The 24,659-nt window shown below is 42.5% G+C and overlaps 2 protein-coding genes and 1 pseudogene across 2 annotated transcripts; all 3 read left to right on the top strand.

Moving 5' to 3' along the window:
- The first annotated feature begins 341 nt into the window (after window positions 1-341).
- On the top strand, window positions 342-19,925 carry LOC122106737 (ubiquitin-like protein 5). Its single transcript, XM_042678247.1, is given in 4 exon segments — window positions 342-347; window positions 4,802-4,807; window positions 15,248-15,259; window positions 19,632-19,925. A coding segment is annotated over 1 exon segment (222 nt). The 5' UTR covers window positions 342-347; window positions 4,802-4,807; window positions 15,248-15,259; window positions 19,632-19,639; the 3' UTR covers window positions 19,862-19,925.
- Window positions 4,907-6,537, top strand: LOC122106736 (parafibromin-like). The gene has a single exon (XM_042678246.1). The coding sequence runs from the start codon at window positions 4,907-4,909 to the stop codon at window positions 6,500-6,502; it is 1,596 nt and encodes a 531-aa protein (XP_042534180.1). The 3' UTR covers window positions 6,503-6,537.
- On the top strand, window positions 7,008-8,796 carry LOC122106610 (annotated as a pseudogene).
- Window positions 19,926-24,659: the final 4,734 nt, after the last annotated feature.

The raw sequence follows: 24,659 nt of genomic DNA, 5'->3' as shown, positions 1-24,659 counted from the left end.
GAGCCTTCCTGCACATAATGCAGGCTGGTTAGGACAAACTTCCAGTGAACATATTCAAAGGTGAAAACCTAAACCCGTTGCTTCTAAAACCAGGAACAAGATGTCCACTCTCTTCACTCCCTTTCAGTATGCTACTGGGATTCCTTCTTGCTAGAGCATTAAGGCAAGGAGGAGACAAGGGAGAACCAAATGGGAGGGAAGAAAGAAAGGCAACTGTGCTCATTTGCATACAACTTAATCCTCTGTAGAGTGAAAGGATCTCAGAATCTGCCTAGCCCTCATCCTCTTAGATCAGCTTAAAAGCCTGGGCAAGAGGAAGGAGTTGGTGTGCTCTTTGGAAGAAGGTTGTGGAGATCACAGGTGAAAGCTCCCAGCAGGATCATCCATATGGTCTGCTTGTAAGGACCACGTAGAGGAAGAATGGGGGGCTTGAAGTATAACATCTATGACACCATCAGGGACCAGAAAAGACTGATTGTTGCCCAAACTGACTCCTGCTGAAGCAAAATTCTTCTCAGGAAATGGGATGCCATTTTGAAGGCCATTCTTCTCTGGAGGCCTGTGAAATCCCAGATGGAATGATCCTAGAATTTCACTACCACTGTAGATAGAGACCTTCCCTGTCTTCTGTGTATTTCCCACTTTTACTTCTCCTCCTGTGAGGGGTACTTGTTTAGATAAAGCTCACATTATCTGAGGTCTCAGGGATTTGGGGGGAGATCCCAGACGAGCCCCCACAAATATGTAGAGCCCAAGTCGCAGGACCCGCACCAAGAAGACCACCGAGATTCAAACATTCCAAAATGCAAAAGCAATGCAACAGGATGACAGGATTGAACTAACTCCCTGCCACCACAGCAGCTCAGCCTCAGGCGATTGGTTTGTTGCTTTGTGACTCTTATTTGTGTCTTCTTGTCCTGTGAGAGCACTGATTACTAGCAGGCAAAAGACTATTTTAACCACGGATAAAGAAATTGATGGTTGGCTACCTGAACCATGCTTTTACCAGAAAGAAGGTTGACTGGCCAGGGATCTGAAGAATCTCTTGTGTTTCATACAAATGAGTCACACATAAAACAGGCATTAATCAGACATGAAAAAGTCAAATGGGCCGAAATCTACTTCTGACCAGGTTTATTGTGCAGCTTCAGGATATCCTGTTTCTGTTCTTTATGTATTACCTTATTCTTTAAGGGATTGCCTTGTGGCCTTCCCAGTAGCAATGCAGATGGTCCCACGTAAGCTGCCCCAACACACATACGACTAACAGGTCAACCCCACCAGCCCCCATTCTGGAAAATGCGGACTAGAAAGTGCTTCTGGCTGGAGGGGTCACGTTTACACTCCCATACCTGTATTTGTAGGTGTTCAGTGGATTCATGGGCAGTTATACATGCCAAAGTACCTACATCATCACCTTCTACCAAAGTAAACTAGACATTTTCTTGTCCTGATATAAATACATGGAATGCTCTACTCTAAGCTGAGAATCTTATTACTGTGTAGATCCAAGAAGCCTACAGAGCACAGGATGTTGCCCAAGATCAACTTTCCTTGACTTCCTCCCAAGTTCTGTCTTCCCTTTCCACTTCCAGCTCTTTGTCATGGAAACAATACCCTGAGTACGCACATTCACAGACTTCCCTAAAAAGATCAGATGATCTCTCTCTTTTATGAACATCAATACCAGGTCTCTCAGGGAAATACTAGCCAACTGAATTGACCTCATTGAAAACAGAGACACACTAGGCAAATAGGATTCATGCTAGGCGTACAAGGATAGGGCATCCTCTATAAACCAATCATTGCCACACAACAGATGAAATACAGACAAGAAATGCAGGACCTTTGGGGTAGAGGCAGAAAAGGCGTTTAGCAAGATCCAGGATGCTTTGATATTCAAAGCTCTGGAAGGCTAGGAATACATGAAAACTTTCTCCAGGTGGGCAACTTCCACTAAACATACTCAAGGATGAAAACCTCAAGTCATTCCTTTTACAACCCAGAACCTGACAAGGATGTCCACTTTTTCCATGCCTTTTCAACATAGGGCTGTTCTTCCTTCCTCCAAGCCTACAGAGGCAAGAGAAACACCTGGGAGAACCAAACAGTAAGAAGGGAGGAAGAGAAGAAGGAAGGTATGGAGGGAGGGAGGGATGCAAAGACAAAGGGAGGGAGACAGGGAGGGACAGAAGCAAGACCGAAACCCACCCTTAATTGCAAAGGGCAGAATCCTATCACTGGCAAAAGAGGTCAGACTCCTTTTATGTTCAAAGCTCTGGAAAAGTTAGGAACACATAGGACTTCCTCCACACAATAAAGGTTGTTAATAAGACACTTCCTGTAAACATACTCTCCATGATGAAAACCTAAAACTACTTCTTCTAAAATCATGAACAAGAAATGCATGTCCATTTTCTCTACTTCTCTTCAATATACTACTGAGATTCCTTATTGCAAGAGCATTAAGACAAGAGATAGACAACTGAAAACCAAGTAGGGAAAGAAGAAAAAGGAAAACTATACATTTGCATATGACCATCCTATTCAGACTTCACCCTGCTTACAAGCTCTTAGATTTGATGGAAAATTTGGGCAAGACATAGCAGGTAGTGGAACCTTGAGCCTTGAACCTTCAAAGAAATTCTGCATTAAGTATAACACTGAGGACACCACTGCAGACCGGAAAAACTCAGCACTGCCCCAAATGACATCTTTTAGAACAAGATGGTTCTGATGAAATAGTAAGGCCATTTTGAAGGACCAAAAGACCCTGGGTTACTATGAAATCTGGAATTTTACTATCAGTAGGGAAAAAGTTCTTCTCCTGTCCTCTCCAAACAACCACACTCCCCCCCCCCCCCCCCGCCACACACACACCTCACTTCTTCCATTGCTATGGATGCTTGCTTGTAAAACTCACAGTAATGAAGACTTAGATGCCAAAGAAGAAAAACTAAAAACAAAACAAAATGTTGACAAGCTAGAGGGATATAAGAACTTGAGCAGGGAGTTGAATGCTCCAAGAGGATGTATATTCCAGAAACATGGCCAAGAAACCCACTCTGGACATCGCTCCTGAGCAACTGCAGTGCAGAAACAACACAAAGGTAGCACATGATCTACTTAACATACTTCCTCAATATAGCTAACTCCCAAACCATCTCAGATCACTCCATGTTTCTCACTTTGGAGGAGTAGCCAGAGGATCTATTTCCTGCTGCCTACCTCTCAACCTGCTTCAACATTACTCAACTTTTGGAAATGTTACACAGAAACAAATCATGACCCAATCACAAAGTATGCATTCTATGGAAAATTGCCAGAGCCACAGAAACCCCTGAGTTCTGGGAAATAGAATACAACAAGGAAGGATTCAACTAAACCCCTGCCACTACAGGTGCTCACCTTGGGGTTATTGGTTTGCTGCTTGGGCCTCCATTTGTGGCTTGTCATACTGTTACAGCAGCACAAACCAGCAATGATCAAGACTAATTTTTAGAGAGGGTAAAGGAGTTTATTGCTGATGACCCAAGTCAGGCTAGATCCAGGAAGAAGTTCAAAACCTGAAGAAGCAGAATTCTCAGGTTTGATACAAGGTGTTTACACACAAGTAGGCATTAATCACATATACACCAGATCAGGTGGGCTGTCCTGAAGTCCTGAGCAGGTGGTCAAGTCCTTTCTATTTATGCAGATTCATGGTATCCTGTGGCTACCCTTTTCTATCATTATTGAAAAGAATGCCTTGTGGGTTTCCTACCATCACTTTAGCTGGCCCTACCTAGTCTGCCCAACCCACATTCCAGGAACTGCTCCAGCCCTACCTAGCCACCATTTAGGGACTGCTTTGGGGCCACACTCTGCCACTAGGGACTGCAAAAGGCCTTCACCTGGACAGGTCAATTTTCTATTTCTAAATCTGTATCCACAGGCAGGCAGGGACACGTCAACAGCTATAAATGTCTACATTTCTAAGTCATCACCTCCCACAAAATCAAGGAAGACATTGGTTATTACCCATGCAAATACATGTGATGGCGACACTCACAGCTGAGAATCCCACTCCTGTGGGCATCCACGAAACTTACTGAACAGAGGATGTTGTTTGAAATGGATTTTGGTTAACTCCCAAGCTCTGTCTTCCCATTCCATTACCCACATCTTTGCTCATGGTAGCTATACCCCATGGACCCACATTGAGAAAACAAACTCAGAAAGATCGGCAGACCTATCTCATTAATGAACAGGAAAACACAGGTTCTCCGTGAAACACCATCCCACCCAATTCAACTTATAAAAATGAAATCGATGTACACTACAATTAAACAGGATTCATCCCAGGAACCCAAGATTAGTTGAACATGTTTAAATCAATAATTGCCACCTATCAAAAAGAAACAAAGACAGAAAACAAGACAAGATCCAATCTCCTTTGACATCAAAAGCTCTGAGAATTTAGGAGTACTCAGATCTTCATCCACATAATCATGGCTGCTTATGACAAACTTCCAATGCAAAAAACTTCCAGGGAAAAACGAAAACAACTTGTTCTAAAAGCAGAAACAAGACAAGGGAGTCCACTTCTGTAATCCTCTTTAATATACTCCTAGGATTCCCAGTTCTAAATACACTGAGACCATTTTAAACCAGAGTACCTAATAGGGTGGGACGCAAATTTGCATATGTCTCAGACTCCACCCTGCCCCGAAGCTCTTCCATCTCTATAAAAGCCAGCACTCCACACAGATTGTGCTATCTTTGGAGGAAGCTTCCAGGAGATTGCACGCGAAAGCACCAGCGAGGATCTGGATCACTCAGGTGGTTTGCGCGGTCTGTCTGCGGAAGAAAGTCGCCTTCAGATTCTCAACCAGCGCCAGGACCCCGTTGCGGCTCCAGGGGAAAGATGGCTGACGTGCTCAGTGTCCTGAGACAGTACAATATCCAGAAGAAGGAGATTGTAGTGAACGGAGATGAGGTGATCTTTGGCGAGTTCTCCTGGCCCAAGAATGTGAAGACCAACTACACGGTTTGGAGGCCCGGAAAGGAAGACCAGCCCAGAGAATACTACACATTGGAATCCATCTTATTTCTGCTTGATAATGTGCACCTTGCTCATCCACTTTACGTTCGACGTGCAGTCTCGGAAAATATCCCTGCGGTTCGAAGACCTGACCGAAAAGATCTCCTCGGCTATCTCAATGGTGAAGCGCCAACATCGGCAAGTATAGACCCAGGTGCGCCCCTGGAAATAGGAGTGCAGAGATCCACTCAAGTCAAACGACCTTCACAGGAAGTTCCACCCGAAGCAAAGAAACCACGAAATGAGGAGGTAGAGCCCATGTGCCCGGCAAAAGAGAGACTGGCTGCTCTGCTGCAGGGCCATAAAGAAGGAATTGTGAAGACTGAGCAGATCAGGGCTTTATCTGAAGCAATGTCAGTGGAAAAGATTGCCTCGATCAAAGCCAAAATCATGGCTAAGAAAAGAGCAACTATCAAGACTGATCTCCATGATATGACTCCCCGGAACCAGAAATACAGAAGCTCTGTAGATGGTGAAGTGGACGCGACCCAAGATATTATCAGCAGAGAGAGGGTGGGGAGGACGCGGACAACTATCTTGCAGAGCACAAGAATGGACTTTTCCAATATTTTTGCAATTCTTCGATCTGTAGAAGCCAGAGAAGAAAGGCAGGCACCTGACCAGCGACCAGCTCCACTGGCAGCGCCTGTGGATCCCACCTTGCATACTAAGCGGCCTATGCCAACAGCCTACAACAGATATGACCAGGAAAGATTCAAAGGGAAAGAAGAAATTGAAGGCTTTACAATTAACACGACAGACACCTACCATGGCCGGACACTGAAGTCTGTAAGGGAAGAAGTATCGGCTCCTAAGGCTCACACTCCAGTAGCCCAGCCTGTCCCAAGACCCATTTCTCCAGCAAGACTTCCCCCAAATCAGAAGAAAGCATCACAGACACCCATTATCATAGTACCTGCAACTACCACTTCTTTAATAACCATGCTGAATGTGAAAGACCTTCTGCAGGATTCAAAATTTGTCCCACCGCTTGAAAAGAAGAAACAAGGTTGTAAACCACAGAATCAAACGCTGGTACACAGGACAAAAGGTCAGATGGGGGCAGAGGGTGCTGCAGTTTGGCTCACAGTACCTTATAAAGTGGTCGACCAGCCCCTTCAACTTGGGCCTCAAGACTGGGACCAGGTTGTGGCAGTGTTTGTTCAAGGTCCTGCTTGGCAATTCAAAGGCTGGCCAGGGCTTATGCCTGATGGATCACCAGTTGGCATATTTGCTAAAATTAAAGCCTTCCACCTCAAGTATGAGGAAGTTTGTCTAGATCCCAATGTCCAGAAGTGGGATGTGACAGTATTAGAAGTCAGCTCTCACAAACGGCATCAGGACAGAGTAGTGTTCTTGCAGTTCTGGGAAGCATTGGATGTGTATATGAGGAAGCATAAATCCCACTTGAAATTCTGAATTATTTGGTTCCTCCTTCTCTGAAAAGCTGGATACAGAAGCAGGGAATACCTTCATCTAGAGACTGGGATTCATTTTAGAGACTTGATTGTGAACATAGAAACGAAGGTCATTGCACTTTTTACTACAACTTGGTGGGATGCTTTATACTGCACAGGGATGTTGTCCATCTGTATCAGCAAATACTGTGGCTTAAATCTGTTTGTTAATATTAGCCTTTGATTCTGTAATGGATATTGTATATTTTCATACAAGCTAATTCTTGAGTAGGTAAATTAGTATTACTTCAATGTTGTTTCTTTGGAAATAAACAGAAGTTCATCATGTATATATAGTGAGGGGTACAATGCTTCTAAAGCCATGTTGCTTCTAATCTTTCAGGGCTCTATGATCCCTTGCATTGAAAATACTTTGTTAAGAATACTTTTAAACTGTAGACTCTGGAACTTCAAAAATCCATCAAAGGGGGTCTGGGGGTTTAGCCCAGCGGAAGGGCGCCCGCCTGGCACGCACAAGGCCCTGGGTTAGGTCCTCAGCCCTGGAAAAAAAAAAAAAAGACAAAATCCATCAAAGGGATTTGACTATGGTCATGAATCATTGTGTTTCCCTGTATGTGTATTACCTACATGGTTGCTCTCTATTTGAAAATGAATAATAAAAAATTGACAGTATGTCTTTAAAATAAGACATCATAGTCACAGCCTATCCTGGAAGATGTCCATCCGATGAGTCTATATGAGAGCAAAGCCCAGACCTCTCATTCCCACTCAGGGTGGCCTAAAAGGGAATCTCAGCTTCAGAATTCTAGATGGGATTAATGTAAACTCCTACTGGGCCCACATTGCTGATCAACATCTTCCTTTCTGGCCTGCGTTTTCTTTATATTGTTCAGCCAAACGATTTGTCTTGATCAATTCTTGACAACTCATTTCTATGTAAGGACTGCTTTGTGGAAAACCCCTGGGTACTGAGACAAACTACATACATACAGAAGGTCCACATTCAGCACTCCTCTTCAATATACTATTGGGATTTTCTATTGGCATTAAGGCCAGAGAAAGACAAAAGAGAACCAAATAGAAAAGCAAGGAAGAAGGAACCAGCCCCACATTTGCTTCTTCTGGGTTAAAGGATGTTGTAAGAGAGGACAAGAGTGTCCCTATAGGCAGGAGAAGCCCACAGATCCAGATGTGTGGAGCACCTGGCATGCAAAGATGGTGCTGAGAGGGAGTTGAGTGGGCAGAGCCCGATTTGCTTTACATTCAGTGCGTAACCAGCCTGTGGAAGCTTAGGTGCATGATAGGGTGTGACCTTGACAGTGATTGGTTCCTTTTTCTCCCCTCCCATGCCACCCAGTCTTTTTTGCTTTAAAAAGTGCTTGCTATAAAAAGTGCTTGCTGTGTGTTAATAAATGAGTTTGAGTTCCTGCTTGACTTGACTCCCCGCTGCGTCTGATTGTCTCCTGGGCTAAGGGAGGCTGGGGACGGAGGGGGGGGGGGAGCAGCGGCCCCACTTACCTTTCCTCGGACCCCGTCCATCTTTCGTGGGATGAAGACCCAACTCAGATGATTCCCTTACTGACTAGAATATTCAAGATCGGTATTCTGGAGTCAATGACCCTGTAGCACATAAGCTTCTAAAGAGAGCTTCACCAAGCCTCGTCTGCACCATCCAGACAATAAGACTTCCACAACACTGTGTTGTGGTTTGGGTGATTCCATTACTGAGGCAGATCTCAGAAATCACTTCTACCAGGTGGGAGAGATGAGAACCATCACTACTGTGCTGAAGTGGCAGTGCACTTTCATCCAGTTTGCCACAAGGCAGGCTGCTCAAGTGGCCCTTGAGAAATCCTTCCATAAGTTGGTTGTCAATGACTCAGACTCCTGGTAAATTGGGGAAGACCCCAAGCAGCCAGAGAAAAAGACAAAGAGAAGGCTGTAACCATAGGCTCTGCTATGGAGCTAGAGTATGTACCCGGACTGCCAGGAGCTCTTCCTCCTCCTCCTCCTACTTCAACTTGCCCCCAGGTGGCCCTCCAGCTATGGTTGTGGTAGACATTGCTCTACCACCAACCCCTGGAATCACCCCACCCCCAACACCAGCTTTTGGGCCACAAAGTCTCCACACATGGGACCACCTCCTCTCTCATGAGGGCACCAGAACCCATCCACTATCCTTCTCAGGTCCCTCAGAGGATGGGAACTCCCACTGGAAACACAGTAGCTCCTAGCAGAGCATTGCCACTCATGCCTTCTGTGGAAGAAAGGTTGCTTTTACATCCTAGTAAATGAATCTTGGAAGATATATATTTCCCCTCCTTTGGACATTCCCTGGTAGCTGAATATGACCAGATACAGGCAGAGAATGACAGTCAAGCCTTCCCTACATCCATTGAAAGGATTGGTTGCCATGAACACAGCTCCTTACAACTACTACTTTACTAAGAAAGATCCATCTTTAATCTCTTAAACCTGTATGGAGACAAGCAGATGAGTGGATTGGAATGTCCAAATGGTTGTTGGATAGAACCATCACATAGGTTCATTTTACATCTTTTTGGGGGAATGAGGCATAAATTGGCTGGTGGTAGAATAAAAAACAACTCTTGAGGGCTGGGAAGGTGGCTCAGTGGTAGAGCGCTTGCCTTGCATGCCTGAGGCCCTGGGTTCGATTCCTCAGCACCACATAAGAAAAAAGAAAAAAGCTGGAAGTGGCGCTGTGGCTCAAGTGGTAGAGCGCTAGCCTTGAGCTGAAGAGCTGAGGGACAGCGCCCAGGCCCAGAGTTCAGGCCCCACGACCGGACCCAAAAAAAAAAATTTAAAAAAAAAAACAACTCTTGACCACTTTTAATGTCTATTTGGTATTTTCTCTTTCATCATGTATAATAAAACTAGTAGTGGCATCAGTGTGATTTAACCCATTGGAAGTCACACCCTCAGAAACAAGCCAGAACCAGCACCCAACAGACCCCAGATCTATTCTTTCTCTCCTTTATACTAAAGAAATCTGGCAACTGTTCCTCTCTGTGCCAGCAGAAAAAGACAAAGTAAAAAATGGCTTTTGATTCCTATCAGTCAGTTGGAAACACAGCTTTTATGGAGCTTTTTGGTACCGAGAAACCTGGAGCTGCTGGTTCTCCTATGGTATCTGCAGCCTAAAGATATGCTGCAAAGAACCCTGGAGGATTCCACTGGGCCTTCATTTCAGTCATCAGTACACAACCATCTGATCCAAAGCCTGAGGTTGTGGAACAGAGGGTGGGAGGTGTGTGGGATGGATGTGGAGGGGCGCCTAAAGCTCTTGGCCCCAAAGGCACAGGAATCTTGGAGGTGGGGCTCACGCTCCCTCAAAGTTCATACAGTACTCTTGTCTGAATATAATGGCCTGCCCCAATGTCTACTGACTTCTGTAGGTACAAATGTCTGGTAGTAAATGCTTGTCAGAATAATCCACAATAGATGTTAAGTGCCACAGCTGCACATTTTTCTTTTGGCAGGAGGATGTGTGCATGGACCATCACTCTTTTGACATAGTAGATGAAGCACCCACTTTCCTTTTCAGCACTGAAAGTCTTTCCACCAGGTAGTAGGAATTCCCTAAGCCCATAGAGCTCTCAGCAGTCACAGAGCTTAGTGTAGCTAAAGAGATCAAGATCAGGGCTGGGAAGGTGGCTCAGTGGTAGAGTGCTTGCCTTGCATGCATGAGACCCTGGGTTCGATTCCTCAGAGCCACATAAGCAGAAAAAGCTGGAAGTGGCACTGTGGCTCAAGTGGTAGAGTGCTAGCTTTGAGTTGAAGCTAAGAAACAGTGCCCAGGCCCAGAGTTCAGGCTCCATGACCAGCAGAGAGAGAGAGAGAGAGAGAGAGAGAGAGAGAGAGAGAGATCAAGGTCACACCCCTCCCTTCCTGGATAACTGCCATCCATGTCTCCAACTCAGAGCAAAAGCCCAGGCCTCCTCTTCTCACCCTGCACAGGTTACCAGCAAATTTCATCTGAGCTTCAAAACTCTCAGTGGAGTTAGGTGAGGCTCCTATGGTGCTTGCTTTGTTATTCTACTGCACCCAAAAAATAAAAGACCTAAAAATCAACAAATTCTACTAACAAACCTTTATCTGACAATTCCATCTGCTTCATTATCTGCTTCTTTATATCACAGTGTTTGGAACAAGTTTGAGGCTTTCTCCTAAATCTAGATTTCTAGATATCTCTACAAATCCTTGGGGCTCAACTTTATTCTTTGATGTCTTGATCTGCTAACTTTACTAGTGATCATTTTTGTTTTATAAAGTCACCATCTGATTCTTAGTAACAACTGTCAGTTTTCCTACCCAAAATATACTACACCTGATAAAAAGAGCCATTAAATGAAACTACATGCATTTGCAGGTTGCTGGGGGGGGGGGGGGGGGGCGAGAGGGAGGAATGTGAGTTGCCTTGTCTATGCTGTTTTCCAACTAGGTGTCCAACTCATTCAAATATCATTTTCTTTTCTGTATTTTACTCCTCTCATCCCACTTGTGAAGAAAAGTTATATTCGCCTAGGAGGCCTAGGACGGCTCCATTGTTTGAGAGAACTATAAAGCTGGCTAAAGCAATAAGCCACAGTAGCCCTTATACTCACAGCTACTGAACCATTGTTCCTTATGCCTAAGAGGTGAAAGTGACCATGGGAGTCATTAAAGGAGATTTGGGAAACCAATATCTGATACCACATGCAAGCCACTCACCACATGGATGGCAGTGGCCTATTAGAGATGACTTGTTTCTCTGGCAATTTGCTCTGTGACACTTTAGCATCTTGTCCCCAATCAAGGTCCTCATTCTCCTGAGCAACTTCTCCATGGGGCGGTCTGTGTTGAGATTCATCTTTCTAGTTTAATTCTCTTCTGATTTAAATGCATCCATCATCCAGACATTATACGTGATCCTCTTCAGACAGCTCTTCTTTACATGGTCATCTGAGACTCCAACTGACCAAATTCTCAGAGAATGTTGATTTCTGTTCTATAATCAAGTCCTTCGTCTTGCTGATCAAAACATTCAACTTAAGTCTACCCAGTTTGGGGGAGTAATTTACTTTGTAGATGGGTTGATCTTCTACAGATGCAGCTGTCCTTTGTCTCACAGCATAAGCATTGCTCGAGACTGTCTACATCCGAGAAATACAGGATGCAGAAGCTCCAAAGCACACAGCAAAGTAATCGCATAGCTAAGATCATTGATGTCAGAAGTTTCACAACATACTACCTGGCATATTGTAAGATTTAGTCCAGAGCAACTGAGAAAGGAGATGTCCTCAACATGTTCCCAAATTGGAACTAGCCCCATGGCTCCCTCCTAGGCTTAGAATTAGCAATGATGGCTTATGTGGAAAGCATCAAGTCCAATGGAAGCAGTAGTCACTGTAGTGTACTCATTCCATTCATTACAGGAGCAACCACCAGACCATTACAGTGAAGGAGATCCCTGACTCCTAACTGCTGCACATGTGGCCCCCTGAGCTCTAGAAGTTCAGTTTTGGCCATGAAAGCAAGCCTCAGCCACTTTCTGGTATCAAGCAATCTGGAGCTGCTGGTTGGCCAATGTTCAATTTATGTAGGATCTGCAGCCTACAGATATCCAACAGATATGCCTGGAGGATTTGATTTGGTTGATCATTCGTTTCAATCATCCATACACAACCATCTCCTACAAGGCCTGGGATCACAGGGAGGGGCTTCTGATGATGAGGGCCATGGGTACCATGGCAGAGCACAGGGCATCCCTAGACTATTTTCATCCTGTTATCTGGCCAAACACCTAAAGTTCTTATCCCAGAAAGTACCAAAAACTTGGATGTGAGGCTCACTAATCTTCAAAGTTCATACAATAATCTTGTCTGAATATATTGTCCTGCCCAAACGTCCTACTGACTTCTATATATACAAAAGCCAGCTCGTAACTACTTTTTAGGCAAATCCACAAGATAGATGTTACATGCAGCTGTCCATTCATTTGAGGGAAGGGGTTGTGCTTTGGCCTTTACGATTTTGACGTACTGGATTCAGCACCCATCTTACCTTTCAGCAATGGAAGTCTTTCTCACAGGTACTGGGAATGTTGTAAGCACATAAGCTCTGTGGCTGCTGAAAGCTCTAATTTAGCTGAAGAAATCAAGGTCATTTCCATTCCTGAATGACTACCATCCAAAGACTCCAGCTCAGAAAGCCTAGACCTCTCACTCAGGACAGGTTAAAAGGGAATCTTGGCTTCAGAGATCCTAAACGCAGTTAGCAGAAGCTCCTATGTTGCCTACTTTGCAGATCAACATCTTTTCTCTAACTTCTGATCCATCTATTCTTTCATAAAATTAAGCCCAAAACATCTCCTTAATCAATTCCTGACAATTAATTTCCATCTAAGGATTGGCTTCCTAGAAAACTCCTGAGTTGGGGCTAGGAAGGTGGCTCAGTGGTAGAGTGCTTGCCTTGAATGCATGAGGCTCTGGGTTCGATTCCTCAGCACCACATAAACAAAAAGAAAAAAAATCCGGAAGTGGCGCTGTGGCTCAAGTGGTAGAGCACTAGCCTTGAGCTGAAGAGCTGAGGGACAGCACCCAGGCCCAGAGTTCAGGCCCCACAACCGGAACCCCCCCAAAAAAAAATTCAATGAAAACTCCTGAGTCCTGTAACAACTACATACATATCGGACTGTTTACCTCCTCAAACAACTACACTGTCTATCCTGATACTTTGGAGTCAAGGAAGGACTAAGCACAATATTTCTACTAGAATTTCTTCTCCAGAATCATTTAGTTTCTATTAAAAATGACTCATTGGCCTCTAAAAATTGTTAGTATGACCAAGAGTTCAAAATTTCCCTACAAAAATGGCATTGGGTACTTTTACACATAGGCCAGACTACCTAAGGTGAGCACTGATTTCAATTTGAAAGACAAGATATTTGTAAAGATTCTTCCCAGGTCACAGGATGCCCACATTTCTAAACGGGGCCTTAGGAGAGAGCAATTATCTCCAACCTAAAAAGAACTTTTAAGAAGAACTGCTAAAACCTACAGGCCAATTTTCAAGTCATCAGACACTTTATCCAAGGCAAACATGTTATTTAAGAGAACAAAGGAGTGCATATTTGCTACCTAATTCCACTTTTCTACCTCAAAACACTGTCACTAATAATGCTGAGAGCATGCCCCTCATCTCAAATTACTTAATAAATGGTACTTTGTTCAGGACCATGTGTCTCTGCGGACTCTGAACTCCATGATAGAATGAAGCTGGATTTTTAGTAGGTAAGCACCTCTCATGTCCTCTTGTAATCCCTCAGTCTCCAACTCTCCTATTGCTTTGGATGCTTGTTTTAAAACTCACATTACTGGGCTGGGAAGGTGGCTCAGTGGTAGAGCGCTTGCCTTGCATGCATGAGGCCCTGGGTTCAATTCCTCAGCACCACATAAGCAGAAAAAAAAAGCTGGAAGTGGCACTGTGGTTCAAGTGGTAGAGTGCAAGCCTTGAGCTGAAGAGCTGAGGGACCGCACCCAGGCCCAGAGTTCAGGCCCCATGACCGGATCAAAAAAAAAAAAAAAAGTTAAATAAATAAATAAATAAAAACTCACATTACTTCAGACTTAGATGCTAAAGGAAAAAAAAGAAAAACTTTGAGAAGCCATGTTCAGCACAAGATGGTCAAGAACAAGATGGTGATTTCCAGCAGGCATTATGGACTTGTTTTGTCTTACACTGTCTGAGGGCTTTTGCCATGGGAGACAACAGCACTCATTAAAAAGTACAGTGTTCCTCACTGATTCGTATTTTCTCCCATCACTTTTTATGAAGTTGTTCTTAGACACAAATCCTAATCACAAATTCAGATCTCTGATCTCTTTACTTTCTTATATACTATCCCTATCTGCAAATATATACATAATATTCCAGACAGACATAAAATGCTATCAATCACTTTGCACCTGATCCTCCCTCCCATTTTAATTCTTGGTGTTTTGTCATAGGTTGTAGGCTTTGCCACTTTGGCCCCTGGCAGACAGAGCTGCATAGGTATCAATGGCATCATGAAGATTGTAAAGTCAGACCTCGCTGCACTCTTCCCTCAGTGGGGTTTTAAATCAGTATCCCATGGGTGAATCTTAACCCCAACTCTGCTGGGTCTCTACATGTTACTACATCATCCATATGCAGTTTTTCAATCATGCAAAATGCTCACCCCTACTATCTGGTGAAGGAGAAAAGCCTCCTACAGTAAAAAATGAAAATATGAACTTCAAGTAAGCGAGGAGATCTCTTTATAGGAAGTTCAATCTTGGGGACAAATTGAAGCATGTGATCCATATATTATCTACAGTCATTATCTTGGCATTTTATTCCAATAGATGAATAAGGAGAGAAATTTACTCTACTGGCAGGTTTGAAGCTACTCACCCTGATTATGAAGAAGTACATTTCTACTACATGAGGGAGAACTATATCTAGCCAAAGAAGCTTTACAGAGTGCCTCACTAAAAAACAGTGCTGGAAAAGCAGCTGAAGTATAGTTATCCTAGCAGTCAGGTCCCTACAAGAGCAATAGAACCAGGTGCTCAAATCCATTATGAATAAAGTTATTGGATGTAGCCCAGTGGAAGTGTACTTAGAATGGCTAGGCTTGTATCCTTGGTTTGATTCCCAGCATCACAAATACTGCTTTGGAACCCATTTTTTTCACTCATTATATTCCCTCCAAGACTGTGCCCATTCAGAGCTCTAAATTCTACAAATTCCTCTAGACTACCCTAGTCCTGCTCTTAAAGAAGGGAGTCCTCTCAAGTGCTTCTCCATTTAGGCTTAACGCAGCTCTAGTGACTCTAACAGCTTTGCTATATGACTGAGTGCTGCCATCTACTGGCCACCATATTGATTTCAGTCCGCACACCTGTACTCCAAGCATTCATTTGATTCTGCTATCAACACTGCCAGTCAGGAAGATAATGGTATTCAGAACCACACATATTTTGTAAGGTAAATGAAACCTGTGACCCTTTTGTTTGGGGTTACCTTCACACTGAAGAGACTGAAATCATCTCTCCTACCAAGAAAGATGAACTCCAATGTTTTATTTTGGCCAGTGTGGTGAAACACATCAGGTAAAGGAGTCCACGGGAAAATTGTACTTTTAAGTATAGACTTGCCTTCATGGGAACTCTTCAGACTGATTCTATTAGTTGTGTTATGGATAGGGCTCCTGAGTTTGAGAAGGAAGTGCTCAACAAGAAAGCTGAATACAGAGCAGCACTTTATTGTCCCAGACATAGATTCTTCCCTCCCCCCTAAACTATGGGGATTGTTATACTCCCATTTCTACCAAAAAGTCTGCACATAACATATCTTAAGTTCTTAATCTCCTATGCAACACAGGACTGGATCAATCAAGACTGAGTATAGAAAACACAGGTTTGCCACAGGTTGTTACCAGCTCTCTGAAGCATCAGAATGATTCATTGGCAGTTCTCCCATAACTCCCCAAGAGTTTCATTATGACAAGACCCTTCTAACAAGCAGACCTGCTTAAGCTCTAGCATGCTTTCACTCACATAGATGTGTAGTTCTAGACAACTGACTGCTTATCCACAAAAGGCTAGAACTGGTGTCAGACCTCCAAACTCGAGTTTATACCTTCTCCTACAAATACATCTTAACTTTAGTACTCCTAATTGTTGCAACTTGGCTAAAAAACCTCTCACAATGGCAGATGCCATTCATTTCCATTCATTCCCTAGTCCACAATTCATAAAGGAACATGGGGTCTTCTAGCAGACCTAAGCACTGAACAATACCTGCAATAGCCTAGGACTAACTTGCTTTCTTTCCTTTCCCCTACTAAATAAGGACCACAATTTTGCTACATCATTTCCTCAGTATCAAATGAATACCCTAAAGTCATTAGAAGGACATAGACATAAGACACATTCCTGAATTACAGTCCTTCATTCTACAGGATCTTACAAGCCTCTGAAAAGACCACTAATACTATTCTGAGATCAAGAGAGAGAGAAAATGATACTCCAAATGCTACCTGAAGACCCTACCTCCAATGTCAAGGCATTCCTCACTGATGGAAGCAGCCATAAGGACTCATGTGTAGGATGAAGTAATTCAGTGATACTTCTAGCTTTGAGGGGGGGGGGGGAAGGAGAAGGGGGGAGGATCAAACCCAATGGAGTAGCAAATTTCCCCAGATGACAAAGTATATTGACATCTGGCCATGGTCAATGGATTGACACCTATTCTGCACCCTTGATAAGTCAAGAGACTAGGGACTCTTAGAAAGTGAATATGCATCTGACAGTACATGTGCTTTATCATGTCACATACTAAGACCCACTACAAGTACCTGAACACTGACAACTGTATTGTTTCTTCCTGTTCACATCAGCCAACATGCATGAGCCAATAGGCAAAATAATGTGGCAGGGATGGAAGCTACAGTGTACCTGAACACACAGAACATCAGTTTTCAGAGACCATGTACTATTTCTGGAATACAAGATCTGTTGACAGTAATGAGGTCTGAACCTCAAGCATGGAATTATTTCTCTTTAAAATTAATTCCTTATTCAAAAGGTTCTAGTTTGCATTTTGGACCATGCTGGTTAAAATTAAAATACTACAGGAAGCAACCTACAACTTTAGGATCTTAGGCAAAAAAATTTCCACCCAGAAATTGCCTTCACAGAAATCTCCAAACTGATTTTAAAAAGAACCCCTATCTTCTAAAATGAAACTCTGGATACCAAGCAATACTTTACTGATCCAGATGTATATTCTCCACTTTCCATACTTTTACAAAGAAACAGATAAGGTCAAATGATAGCACAGTTTCATTTAGAATCTAAGACCTATTCATCCTGCGTGTATATTCTTGCATACAACATACCAGTGAATCAGTTTGAGTCATTCTGTTATGGAATGTGAGCATGTGAATAAAGTCACCTCCATTCTAGAAGATCTAGCAAGACACTTTCAGGTGTAGACATCTAATCCCCATACAGGTCTGTCTCTTTCTGCTTGCAAGTTCTCATCTACTACAACTCCTGGAAAGTCCTGTTGATGGGTATAAAGACCTATAACCTTGACATTTCTAAATCTCATTCAAGATAGTTTACAAAATGCAGATACAGAACCCTTAGACTTGGCCTTAAATGGCTCTGAGAGCCTGGTGAAACCTAAATCTCTAATGAGCAAAAACAGAATTAGATGAGGACCTTTAGGTTAGATGAAGAAACCAGACGTGCCAACAATAGCTGCGCAATAGAAAACAGACTAGAAGCCAAATTACAACCAATCAGCTGTCTATTTCCACAAACCCAAAGCCACTTAAGTCAGTTTACTACTGGCCAGTAAGGAAGAAAAGTAGACCATACCTTCTCTTTCCTTACCAGTCAGCCTATAAGCTAACTCTATTATTTGACAAGAACCTGATGCCACAGTACTGCATTCTATGCTTCTTGGACAGTGAGCCCTTCTTCATTATCAGTTTCATTTCTAGACATTTCTTCATTATCAGTTTCATTTCTAGACATTGAGAAGGCACAGACACCTTACTAATATACTCCTGTCTCAGAAAAGGAAATGCAGAATGGTCACACAAGTTCTGCCACATAATATCCTCCAGAGCAAGTAGTCTTTTAAAACATCAGCACAAGGCCCGATGCCAGTGACTAATGCCGCTAATCCTAGCTACTCAGGAGGCTGAGCTTTGAGGATCATGGTTCAAAGCTAGCCTGAGCAGGAAAGTCCATGAGACTCTTGTCTCCAATTAACCACCTGAAAACCAGAAGTGGCACTGTGGCTCAAGTGGTAGAATGTTCACCTTGAGCTGAAGAGTTCAGGGACAACGCCCAGGCCCAAAGTTCAAGCCCACAATCAACAAAAAAATTATATATAATACATATTACATATATATATATATATATATATATCCACACAGTTGTCAGGAAGCAAAACATACTGAACATTTGGAATGCTTTATTTAGAGTGTCCTATGTACATTGAAAAGACACCAGTAGTAGAACACCCAGATAGGAAGGATATATTCCTTCAGAATTTCCTTTAGCCACAGAATCCACTGGGTTCTGGGAAAATGAATACCACAGAGGCAAATTAAACAAAACCCCTGTCACTGCAGGTATGAACACTCGCTATGTTGGCCTGTGGCTCTGGGACACAATCTGTGGCTTGTCATAGTGTTACAATTGTACAGACCAGGAAACACCAAGACCAATTTTAAGAGGGGATAAGGGAATTGATGACTGGCCATTTTCTGGATGGCTAGCAAATCCATGGTGGAATGAGCCTACAGCTATGCTACCAGCAGAGACTAACTGCTTCTTGTGTCCTCTTCTCATCCCAAAGGCTCACCTCTAGGACTACTATGCATGCTTGCTTGTTTTTTTTTTTTAACTCAGATTAAGGTGCTGAAGAAGAAAACAGGAAAAGAAAAAAAGAAAAAGAAAAGCTGGCCAGTGAGATACTAGCCAACCAAAATCAGCTACAAACACTGAGACACGCCAGGAAAACAGGATTCATCCCAGGGATGCAGGCTTGTTCAATGTATGGGAATCAATAATCGCCACACATCAACCTAAAGAAACTAGGAGCATATGGGAGATGCAGAAAAGACTTTTCATAAGATCCAGTAAACTTTGATAATAAAGCTCTGGTGTAGCTCAAACTACAAGGAAACTTTCTCCACAAAGGAAAGTGTGTCTATATAAAGTGTCCAGAACACATATTCAAAGGTAAAATCCTGAAGTCATTCCTTCTTAAACCAATAACCTGACAAGGATGTCCACTTTCTCCACTCCTATTCAACATAGGCGTTCCTTCCTTCATCCAACACTATACAGGCAAGGGAAAGACCAGGGAGAACCAAACAGGAACAGGGAGGTAGGAGGAAGGAAGAAAGGAAGGATGAAGGGAAAGCAGAAAGAAACCCATCCTCATTTACATAGCACAGAATCCTATCTCTGGCAAAGAAAGTCAGACTCCACCCTGCCCCCAAGCTGTGGGATCTGATTATACATTTGAGGCTTTGTGGCTCATTGGAAAGAAGGTTTCCAGAGTTTCCAGGTGAAAGTCTGACAGGATGATGGAGGTTGTTTGCAACAACCGCCTGGGCAAGAAAGTCCGCATTAAGTGCAACACCGATGACACCATCGGAGACCTGAAAAAGCTCATCGCTGCCCAAACTGGCACCTGAGGAAACAAGATTGTTTTGAAGAAATAGTACACCATTTTCAAGCACCAGGTGTCTCTGGCTGACTATGAAATCCATGATGGCATGAGGCTGGAACTTTACTACCAGTAGAGAAAAGTTTCTTCCCATGTCCTCATCCCTTACCTCACCTCTCTCATTACGATCGATGCTTGTTTTTGAACACTCACATTAATAAAGATTTACATGTTGAAGAAGAAAACACCAAAACCAAAAAAGAAAAGAAAAAAACACCGAAAATCTTTGGTCACCTTGGTAGATACAGGGAATTAGTAGGTGAGATGAAATCTATTGCTGTGATTCTAATGTTTCCTGCAGAGCATATTTATGTAACTGTCAGAGCTGTTTTGATTTTTATAACTATTGTTTCACATAAAAATACGTTATTTTAAATGTCATACTTAAATGTTCTGTAGTTTTTGTATTAAGATGTAAAATGTATTATATTAGCTTGTATTAAGATGTAAAATGTATTATATATCTGCTTAAAGAACTTTTTAACCCACAAAATGCTGAACTTACATGAAAATATATTGATATGATTGTACATTAAAAAACAACTTTGACAAAGTACTAGGATATAAAATCAATCCACACACAGTAGCCTCCATATTCACTAACAAAAAGAAGACGGAACCTGAATTCAAGAGAGAAAGTGTATTTGCTGTACTCTTCTTCCCAAAAAATAAAAGACCTAGAAATCAAATTGTAACTTCCTTACCTTTATCTGACTTAGAATTCATTGACAATTCCATGTATATTTTCATTATCTGCATCTTTTTATAACAGTGTTTGTGGGGCTGGGAAGGTGGCTCAGTGGTAGAGCGCTTGCCTTGCATGCATGAGGGCCTGGGTTCGATTCCTCAGCACCACATAAGCAGAAAAAAAAGCCAAAAGTGGCATTGTGGCTCAAGTGGTAGAGCGCTAACCTTGAGCTGAAGAGATGAGGGACAGCGCCCAGGCCCAGAGTTCAGGCCCACGACCGGATCCCCCCCCCCCCAAAAGAAAAAACAAAACAGTATTTGGAACCATTTGCGCTTTCTCGTAACTACAGATTTCTAGATATCTCCAGAATTCCAAAATCTGATCAGATCTCTGACCCTTCAGTATCTATCATAATCAATACCTATCTCCAAGCATACAAGTGCTCATGAACTCATGACATTCCATGAGATGCTTTCACTTAGTCAACTTGCACCTGATCCCTCTTTTATCCTGATTCTTGGTAATTTAGTCACAGGATTTATTTCTACAGGCTTTTCCACTTTGACACCTGAGAAGGAGCTGCACAGATATCAATGACATCCTGAAGGTTTTCCAGTCAGACTTCATTGTTCTCTTCCCTGAATGGAGTTTTATCTAGTATCCCTTGGGTAAACCTGATCTGAACTCTGCTGAATCCCCTCATACTATTCTATATTCCACGTACAGTTTGTCCACATAATCCACATACACTCAATCCTGCAAAATTCTTATTCCTACTCCCTGGCAAAAGTGAATGCCTCTTGAATGCCATCAAGAGGCATTTTTTTCCTTAAGGAAAAAATATGAGTGCATCAATTGATAGTATGAGCCCCAAGCTAGGAGGTATCTTTATAAAAAGTTCAACCATAAGGACAAAGTTGAAACATGAGAACCTAGCAGACTTCAGTATCAGCATTTTTATGCTTGGCTAGAATTCAGAACCGGAGTTTTGTTCTGTAATTGAAGATAGATCTAGTATTGCATCAACCCTTAAATATCTTCAGTAACATACATCCAAATTAGACATTATGTTGAAGAGCTATGTGATGTTTTTTACTACAAAGTAGCAAAGGGGTGATGTTATATGGATCCTGTCATTATCCTTTGGTGCTACACCTGTTTTACAATTTCTGCCCTTGCTTGATGAAAAGTTTTGTTATCCAGACAAGAATACACCATTCAAGAGATACAAAGTAGAATCCATATAGTATCTGGAGTTGTCATCTTGTCATTTTATACAATAAATCAATAAGGAAAGTCAATCTACTGGCAGGTTTGAAGCTAATTACCCTGATCATGAGCAAGTGCATTTCTATTACATAAGGGAGGAATATATCTAGCCATGCAAGATTTATAGAATGTCCCAGAACCAAACAACGGCTGGAAGAGAAGCTTTGAAGTACAGTTATCCTAGCAATCGTGATCCAACAAAAGCGATAGAACCAGGTGCTCAAAATCTGGATGAATCGCTTTCATGGATAGGCCCAGTGGTAGAGTACTTAGGCTTGTGTCCTTAGTTTGATTCCCAGCACCAAAAGTACTGCTTTGGGACCCATCTTTCCTAACCCATTCTCTTCCCGTGAACACTGCCTCCATCCAGTGGTCTACACCCTACAAATTTTTCTAGACCATCTTACTCATTGTCTTAAACCAGGAATTCTTCTCAAAAGCTTCCCCATTTATTCCAAGTCTTTCCATTTTCTAACATATGGGGCAGTGTCATTCTCTCTGATGCAAGCATAGAATTCCATTGTGTGTGTGCATACCGCCCTGAAGTTGTAAGGTTTGTTTTCAACGTAGTGTCTGTATGTCTCATTGTTACAATGGGTCAATCTGCACCCTCATTTCAGCATTTTGTTATTTCCCTTCCCCTCCCCAAATTGGAAATATTTATACATAAGATGCAGGGCACTGGAATCAAATACAGTGACAACAGGGGTTTTACCATGGGGGAAGAACATACAAAAGAAACCAAAAAAATCACATTACATTAAAAACAACAGTGACAAAGAAAAATTATGTTAAATAAAGTAAGATAGACCCAAAGAAATATAGGTCCCATGGTTTCCCTCATTTGCAATAATTAGTATAGGTCTAAAATAATTTTATCAGATGAGCAGACAAGCTCAAAAGCTATGTATATGTGACCATATAAAATGATGCTAAGTGAAATGAACCCCAAGATATGGACACACGAGGTCTCTCTTTGTTGTTGTTGTTTTTAATATACTATCTGATTTTTTTTTTCCTTTATATGTTCTCCCCCTATGGTATATCCTCTGTTGTCACTGTACTTGATTTTGGTACTCTGCATCTTGTATATACATTTGTCTAATTTGGGGAGGGGAAGGGGAATAACAAAACGCTGAAACAAGGACTTAGGATGACCAATTACAACAAGGATACCCACAAGACAGTATATTAGAAATGAACTTTACAACTTGGGGGTGGGGGGAATGAGGGAAGTATGGGGAGTGAGGGAAGTGGGAGAGGGAAGGGCTAGTGGGAGAACGAGGGAAGGGGTAACAATGCCTGACAACAAATGTACTTATTGCCTTACTCATGTAACTCTAACCCCTCTGGACAGCATCTTTACAATAAAATTTTTAAAAATTTAATAAAAGCTTCCCCATTTAATCACAATGAAGCCCAAGTGACTCAGGAACAGCTTTGCTATTTGACTGAGTGCTGCCATCTACTGGCCAATACATTAATCTCAGTCCCCAGACGTCTATTCCAGCCATTCATTTTGATTCTGCCACCAACACTGTCAGTCAGGAAGAGAATGGTACTCAGGACCACCAGTATTTTGTAGGGTATGTGAAAAACAGCTAATAGTTAGGTACTTCAATTTTGGCCACTTTCATATTGCAGAGACAGAAATCATCTCTCTACTACCGAGAAAGATTACCTCCAATGCTCTATTTTGACTAATCTGGTCCAATAGAGCACGTAAAGGAGTCTACAAAAAAAAGTGTACCTTTTAAACATAGATTTACCTTTGCAAGAATTTTCCAGACTGATTTTCTCAGTTGGGTTATGGATACAGCTCCTGCATTTGAGAAGCATGTGTTGTACAAGGAAGCTGAATACAGAGCAGCACATTATTGACCTACATATAGATTTTTCTGCCCCTGCAAACTAAAGAGAAATAGATTCTCCTATTTCTACCAAAAGGTCTACATCTCATATATCTGTCCTTAATCACCTATGCAACACAGGACTAGAGCAGTCCAAGCCTAAGATTAGAAAACACAGCTCTACCACAGGATAACATCAGTTCTCCATAGCATCAGGAATGTCTTACTGGAAGTTCTCCCCTATGCCAGGACCCTTCTAAAAATAAAGCAGACATGCTTAAGCTTCAGGGTGCTTCCACTCTCATAGATGTAGTGCCCAACAATTTGGCAGCCAATCCACAAAAAGCTAGAACAAGTAGAAGTATGATTTTCACCTTTTCCTACAAGTGCATCTTAACCTTATTATTCTTCCTTGTCTCCTACTGGCCAAGAAACCAACCTGTCACACTGCTCTTCAGCTCAAAGCAAGAGCTCTCCCACTTGAGCCACTGCACCACTTCTGGTTTTCTGGTGGTTAACTGGAGATAAGAGTCTCATTGACTTTCCTGCCTGTGCTAGTTTTGAACCATGCTCCTCAGATCTCAGCCTCCTGAGTAGCTAGGATTACAGGAGTGAGCCACCTGCACCCGGACATCTTTTTTTTTTTTCCTAAAAAGCTAGCATTCTACCACTTGAGTCACAGTTCCACTTCCAGCTCTTTGGAGATAAAGGGTCACAGGGACTTTCCTACTGGGGCTAGCCTTGAACCATGATTCTAGATTTCAGCCTCCTTAGCTATAATTACTGGCATGAGGCACCAGCAGCAGGCCTTTTTATTTTTTATTTATTTTCTATTTTTTTAATGCTCATACTGGGGCTTGATTCTAGGGCCTGAGTTTTTTCACTCAAGTCTAGCATTCTACCACTTAAGCTACAGCTCCACTTCAGGCTTTTTGAGGGTGGTTAATTGGAGGTAAGTTTCATAGGTATTCCTTCCCTGCTCTGGCTACAAACAATAATCCTCAAGTATCAGCTTCCTGAATAACTAGGATTACAGATGCAAGTTATAGGACCTAAGTTTGCAACTC

This window comes from Dipodomys spectabilis, unplaced genomic scaffold (assembly GCF_019054845.1).
Source record: "Dipodomys spectabilis isolate Male_0828 unplaced genomic scaffold, ASM1905484v1 ptg000043l, whole genome shotgun sequence".
NCBI classification, from domain to species: domain Eukaryota; kingdom Metazoa; phylum Chordata; class Mammalia; order Rodentia; family Heteromyidae; genus Dipodomys; species Dipodomys spectabilis.
This window is presented reverse-complemented; position numbering and strand designations above follow the sequence as displayed.